Here is a 6,829-nt window from a genome sequence, read left to right as displayed (position 1 = left end):
TCTGCTATGGCCTGGTAAAGCAGTGGAAGATAGCCCAATTCCTTGGGACCCTGCACCCATGTGGAAGACCCGGAAGAAGCTCCTGGCTCCTGGCTTTGGATGGGCCCAGCACTGGCTATTGTGGCCATCTGGGGAGTAAACCAGCAGATGGAAGACCTCTCTCTCTGTCTCTCCCTCTCTCTGTTTGCAATTCCATCTCTCAAATACATAAATAAAATCTTTAAAAAAAAAAAAAAGTAGAGTCATTCAGTATTTGCCTTTTTTGTGACTAGCTTTTTTTTTTTTTTTTTTTTTTACTTAGGAAGGTTTATCCATGTTACAGCAATGTCAAATTCCCTTCCTTTTAAAGGTTAAATAAGATCCCATTGTTTGTATCTGCCACGTTTTGGTTATCCATTCAGCCATTGATGGACACTTGGGTTGATTTGTTTCCACCTTTGGACTACTGTGAATAATGCTGCTATGAACATGGGTATGCAAATATCTCGCAGAGATCCTGCCCTTAATTCCTTTCAGGACATATCTAAAACTACAATGATGCTTTTCTTAGGAACTTCCCTACTGTGTTTAGTGGCTGTACTAATTCATATTACCATCAATCAGTAAAACAAAGTTTCCAATTTCTCCATGCTCTTGCCAGTAATTATATTTGTTATTATTGTTGTTGTTTTTATAGTAACCATCTTACATGCTAATGATTATAATGATGTTCTTTTTTATTTAAGAGAAATATGTGTTTCACCAAGGAAAATCTCTTATATTCACAAATGGTTAAGCAAAATATGATCAACAGTGTAACGCTAGCCCAAGTCTCCAGGGGAAAAGAGCCTGACTCTTTCAAGTCTCTTCAGGGCTCATGAGTCCAATCAGTCCCCATAGTTTGTCCTTCCACCCTGCCCATCTCCCTATGTCTCTTCCATTAACAATTCCTTTAAACTTGGAGAGAATAAAATAAGTACTTTTTCTTTAGTTGCTTTTGTGTTCACATTTGCTTTCTCTCTTCTAACCAATTTAGAAGGGGCTTAAACCATGGGATATTAATAAACAAAATGTAGGTTTGGGTTAAATCTCTCTCTCTCTTTCTTTTTTAATACTAAGAAAGGAGGAAACTCAATCCACCTGCTAGGAATTTGCAAACCAGATGCCTTGTTCTGTTCTGACTTGAGATAACCTGAATTTTAAAAGCCCGAAAACCAAACCAGTCTTTGGTGTTCAACCTTTCAGACTTCACAGCCAAAACCCGAGAAGCCTAAATGTCTCCTGGGCATAGTTGCTTCTCTGACAGCTTCACTCCATGTAGGGGCGCATTTCCTGGGGTTCAGAACATTCCTTTCTGGCTTTTCTTCAGTTGTGCCTGAACCCAGAGTTCCGAGACTTTTGGCCAGAAGTGAACTAAGAAGCCATGGGTCTCTGGATTCTTAGCCAGCCAGTTCCCAGATGAGTTACTTTAAATAAGGTTCTTGAACTCTCATCTCCATTTCCGCATCTTTGAAACAATAATGCTGCCTGCTTATAGGCTTATCATGATGATTAATTGAGGGAGTGGGTATATACATTCCCACCATAATATTGTTGAATAAGTAGTTTAAAAATGAACAACTCCTCTGTATATAAAGTTAAACTAAAAATGAACCATAATGAAGAAGGGGATGGGAGAGGGAGCCAGGGAGGGAGGGCAGGTATGGGAGAAAGAACCACTATATTCCTGAAGTTGTACCTATGAAAAATGCATTCATTAAATAAAAGCTTTAAAAAAAACAGTAAAATGCCAGAAATATTCAAATAAATCTAATACCATTCGAAGATACCAGAAAAAAAATGAACTCATTTTATTTGTTCTATACAGAAATAGATTAGTGGATGGTCATTATCTGAAAATAAAATTATAAATATGCCTACTCTTCAAATGTGTTTCCTCAGTAGTTATTGAAATTTTTAGTGCTCTCAAAAATTACACTGGAAAAATGAAGTTCAAAGGATCTGTTATATACATCACAGTGACGATAGTTAGTAGCAATGAATTTTATCCTTGAAAATTTCTAAGTAAGTAGATTTAAATTTTTAAAAATTTATTGATAACAGGGACAAAGAGCAAGAGCTCAGATCCATTCATGTTTCGTTTCTCAAATGCCTATATGGGCTGGGGCTAGGCTGGCCTGAATCCAAGAGCCAGGAACTCAATTCAGGTCTCATACACGTGATGGCAGGGCCTAATTACTTTTGCTGGGTTGGGGGGAGCCTAATTACTTGAGCCAAAAATGCTGCTTCCCAGGGTCTGCATTAGTGGGAAGCCAGAGTCTGTTTCTGGAGCCAGATATTGGGACATGAACACCTCAACCAGTGTATTAAACTCTAGCCAAAAACTGTTGAAATCTTTTCTTAATGTATACTAAACTGATCTTCTGTATATAAAGAGAATCGAAAATGAATCTTGATGTGAATGGAAGGGGAGAGGGAGTGGGAAAGGGGAGGGTTGCGGGTGGGAGGGACGTTATGGGGGGGAAGCCATTGTAATCCATAAGCTGTACTTTGGAAATTTATATTCATTAAATAAAAGTTAAAAAAAAAAAAAACTCTAGCCAAATGCCCATCTCTAAGAGAGTAGATCTTGAATGCTTTCATGACACACAAAACAAAGTATGCATATGTGGATTAGATTGATTTAGGCATTCCACAGTGTATACACATCCAAAATATTGTGTGCACATTAAATATATATACTCAATTAAAAATTATACTGGCCATCTCATGTTTTCAAAGGGCTGAGCTTCTTTGTCTTACAAACCTCCATATTTTTTTCAAAAGGCCTCTAACATTTTTTATAAAACATCCATATTTATTTTAGTGTATAGTCTAAATTTGTTATAAAATTTTTCTATTAATGCAGTACTTGTGTATACCTATATAATAATATATGTGAAAGTATACACACACACACACATACACATTTTATTCCTTCAAATTTCTAGAACTGTTACAAAATATCATCAAAAACTTACTTTGATTCTTAACATTCTCAGAAATCTAATGCAACAGCAGGAGAAGTAGTTACTACTACCCTCGTTCCAAAGATGACATTTTGGGAGGAATGAGACATTCCCAAAACCTTGAATCCAGTAAAGTAATGCAGCCAGAACTCAAACTCAGGCCTTTGGTTTCAAAGTCCAAGTCATCTCCATCCCAAGACCGTGTGGTGGACTGCTGGCAAAACACATGGGGATAAAAAAGAAAGGTGCAATATAAGCCTTGAGGGCCTTTTGGAATTTGGAGGTACAGAATAGCAGCGAACAAGTGAACTGTCATGCTCCAAGTCTAGTAAGAAATTGGAGGCACTGGGAGTATTTGAATTGCTTCAGAATCTGTACATGCAATCCTTTTTTCCAGTTATTTTAAAATTTAATTCGAACTTATTTCAGAAGCTTTAAATCTATAAAGCAAAACTAAGAATGAGTACAGAGGTCTTGTATACCCACCACCCAGCTTCCTTTATTGTCATCTTCATTAGTATGCTGTATTTATTTATTCATTTACTTATTTTAAAGCTTTTATTTAATGAATGCATTTTTCATAAGTACAACTTTAGGAATAGAGTGGTTCTTTTCCCCCATCCCTACCCTTCCACCCCAACTCCCCTCCCACCTCTATTCCCTCTGCCATCTCCTTCTTCATTATGGTTCATTTTTAGCTTAATCTTATATACAGAGGACCAACTCTGTGTAAGTACAGATTTCAACAGTTTGCATGCACACACACACACACACAACATACAGAGTACAATTTGAGAACAAGTTTTGTAGTTAATTCTCATAGTACATCTCATTAAGGACAGAGGTCCTATATGGGGAGTAAGTGCACAGTGACTTCTGTTGTTCTTTTAACAATTAACACTCTTATTTATGATGTCAGTGATCATCTGAGGCTCTTGCCATGGGCTGCCAAGGCTATGGAAGCCTTTTGTGACCACAGACTCCATTAGTATTTGGACACAAGCATAAGCAATGTGGAAGTTCTCTCCTCCCTTCAGAGAAAAGCACATCCTTCTTTGATGGTCCCTTCTTTCCACTGAGGTCTCACAAAGATCCTTTGGCTAGGATATTTTTTGCCACACTCTTGGTTTTCCATAGTATGCTGTTTTTAAAACAAAGAAAAGTGCACAGTAACTCCAGTGTTATTCTTATTTCCCAAATGCCAGATTCTTCTTTTCCTAAGTTATGGATTTATAGTGTTAGTGTGCTTCCTGACTGTTAAAAAAGTCAATATATATCCCATATTATTAATTCCTAGACTACTGACATTTTGAAATGATGCAAGGAGATTCTCTATGTATTTCACATTGTGGCTTAGAAAATGTTCAAAGAAATTAGTCTGGATTAATTTCCATGTGTCATATTTATTCTTCATGCCTTGTTAAATCTCTATAGTCAGGCAAAATTGTATTACTTTATTCTAAAACTATTTGGCATTACATTTAAGGAGCAAGAAGAAATACTCATAATTGCTCCTCCACTGGAGAATGTACCATATGAAGGACCTATCACTCTGCACGTTCCAATTCTGCATATACAGGAACAATTACATGCATGCAAATTAAAACACTCTTGCTCACACTCATGAAAAGCAGAAATCAGTTTGATTTTTCAGCAAAATTGAAATGAAAGAGGAAATTAGAGATCAAACTTTTTGGACTATGGGGCAACTGCTATATGATTATTTTGAAGAACTTGGTAGCACGATGCAGTGATATTTTTTGCTACAAGAAAGAATGCACAAAACCATGTTTGCACTCTGATTGTAACTACAAAAAAGGCTATTTTGCACATGGACAAAAATTTAAAAGGATAATAGGAAAGTTAAGGCTGCCTCCTCTACTTGGATAACTGAACACAAAAATGTGCAGCAGAGCTCCATTTAGCATATTTGATGTAAAATACAGTAGAAAAATGATAGGTTGTTCTCCATCCCAATTAAAATGGGTGCTGTGAACATGGAATGACACCAGGACTAGCACACAGGACATATTAGTCCTGATTTTTCACCACAGAGAGAAAGTTCAGAACAATTAGCAGGATTCCCTGTTAGCTAAGGACTATCACTTAGGTAATCTCAAAACACCACAAACATATTCTAGATTCCATACATCCATTAGGGCATCAAGGTCTCAGATATAGTATCTTGATATGATTGGATCCCAAAAGTAATCTAAAAATTGCATGAGAAGAGAAAATACTACACAGTGGGGAAAATAGTCATTTTTGTAAGTCTTTATTTTTTAGTTGCTCCTCCCATAGTAATGCACTGAAAGGCATAACAGTTTATATTGTACAAAGCATTTGAAGAAAGTACCTCAACTTGCTGATTATTTCAAAATGAGATTACAAACAAAAAGAAAACAAATCTGGTTTCTCAATAAAGGGCAAAAAAAAAAAAAACTGAATACAGTCTGTTATTTACTTCTCTCTTTTAACATAAGGTCGGGAACACTTCATTTTACAAATAGGATTAACATGAACATAACATCGCACAAGCTTGCAGGCGACCAGCATAAAATATGGGGGACAGTTTTTCATTAGAAGAATCATGCTTTCATGAAAGAAATTATAATCATTTACACAATTGAATCAATTTCAGTATTACAAAAACTAAGTTGCCTCTATTCGTATTTAGTTCATTAAGAAAGAAAACAAAACAACAAAAAAGGAATGTTAAGAAAAGCCAAACACCATTGGCACTCCCATACACAGGTCGAGTCACCTTGGTCCTGGGAATTCTGAAAGGGTGTGCCTCAGACGTCATAGAGTAGTGGCTGACTGGAACAGTGCTATCTGAATCAACAAACAATAGTTTGCCAACAAATAAATACATGATACACGCAACCAAAAAATTAAACATTAAAAAACAGTGACATGATTGTCTAAAATTAAGATGTTATTACAAGGATTTGGCAAACATTTTATTAGTGGTACAGTGGTCTGGTGATAAACAGGTTACTTCACTGACTTCACCTCTTTGAGCATAAGCATCCATAGTTTACAATATACACATACCCTTTTCTTCCCTAGTTTTAAACAATGTACTTACGAAGGCAAAAGTTAAGGAGGGGAACAAGTACTCCCTGTTATCAGTTTCTATAATAATTGACTGTGCATTTCATCCGTCTACTACTTCCATCTTCAAAGGGTTAAATTACATAAAACTTTAACAAAGAAAAAAATTCATCTGTAATTAAAAGCAACTGTTCCCAATCATGTCAGGTTATCTTGTACAAAAAAAGAATTCCATTCCTAAGGAGTGTTCATTCCTATCAATGCTGCCATCTCCACTGCCCCTCTCACCCACCCACACGCTAGGGCAGGGTGAACTGGAAGACGCTTCCTGCCCAGCGAGTTTTCCATTTTCATTGAATCACATGAAGTCACATTGATCCTCCAGAAGTCAGCAGCTGCCTTTGCTGTGCAAAACAAAATATCGAGAATAAATAGTTTCCTTTTTTCTTTATTTTTTTAATCATTCAGTTTAAGGTCACCAGACTTTAAATGAGTGACCCTTCAGGTTTATAAGGCATTCTGCTCAGCAGTCTTGTAAATAGTCCTATATGAAAGAGCCATGCTACTGTTGGACTTGGTCCCACTCTGGTCAACCTTGATAACGTCATACGTGGCTTATGGACTGGATGGCACTGGATTCTGCCGCCGCCCTTGCCATGCTGTGCCACACATTGGAAGAACTGTGGGATGTAGAATGGAGGGACTCCTTGTCGGACAATGACAACATCATAGCATATGCCTGGGGTAAAAAGGAGAGACTCAGTAAATGGCATTCGAAAAATATC

The 6,829-nt window shown here is 36.9% G+C and overlaps 1 protein-coding gene across 47 annotated transcripts in view; it reads right to left on the bottom strand.

Moving 5' to 3' along the window:
• Positions 1-5,246: 5,246 nt before the first annotated feature.
• The window catches only part of MECOM (MDS1 and EVI1 complex locus), a 591,497-nt gene continuing 589,914 nt past the window's right edge, over positions 5,247-6,829 (bottom strand). For all 47 annotated transcript variants that reach the window (XM_070072545.2, XM_089330973.1, XM_070072547.2 and 44 more), the window contains one exon: positions 5,247-6,783. In XM_070072545.2, coding sequence (XP_069928646.1) covers positions 6,649-6,783 — 135 coding nt within the window. In that variant the 3' untranslated portion in view covers positions 5,247-6,648. The remainder of the gene's footprint in view (positions 6,784-6,829) is intronic.

The sequence above is a fragment of the Oryctolagus cuniculus genome, chromosome 4, assembly GCF_051225735.1.
Source record: "Oryctolagus cuniculus isolate XC-2025 breed Fujian yellow rabbit chromosome 4, ASM5122573v1, whole genome shotgun sequence".
NCBI lineage: Eukaryota > Metazoa > Chordata > Mammalia > Lagomorpha > Leporidae > Oryctolagus > Oryctolagus cuniculus.
This window is presented reverse-complemented; position numbering and strand designations above follow the sequence as displayed.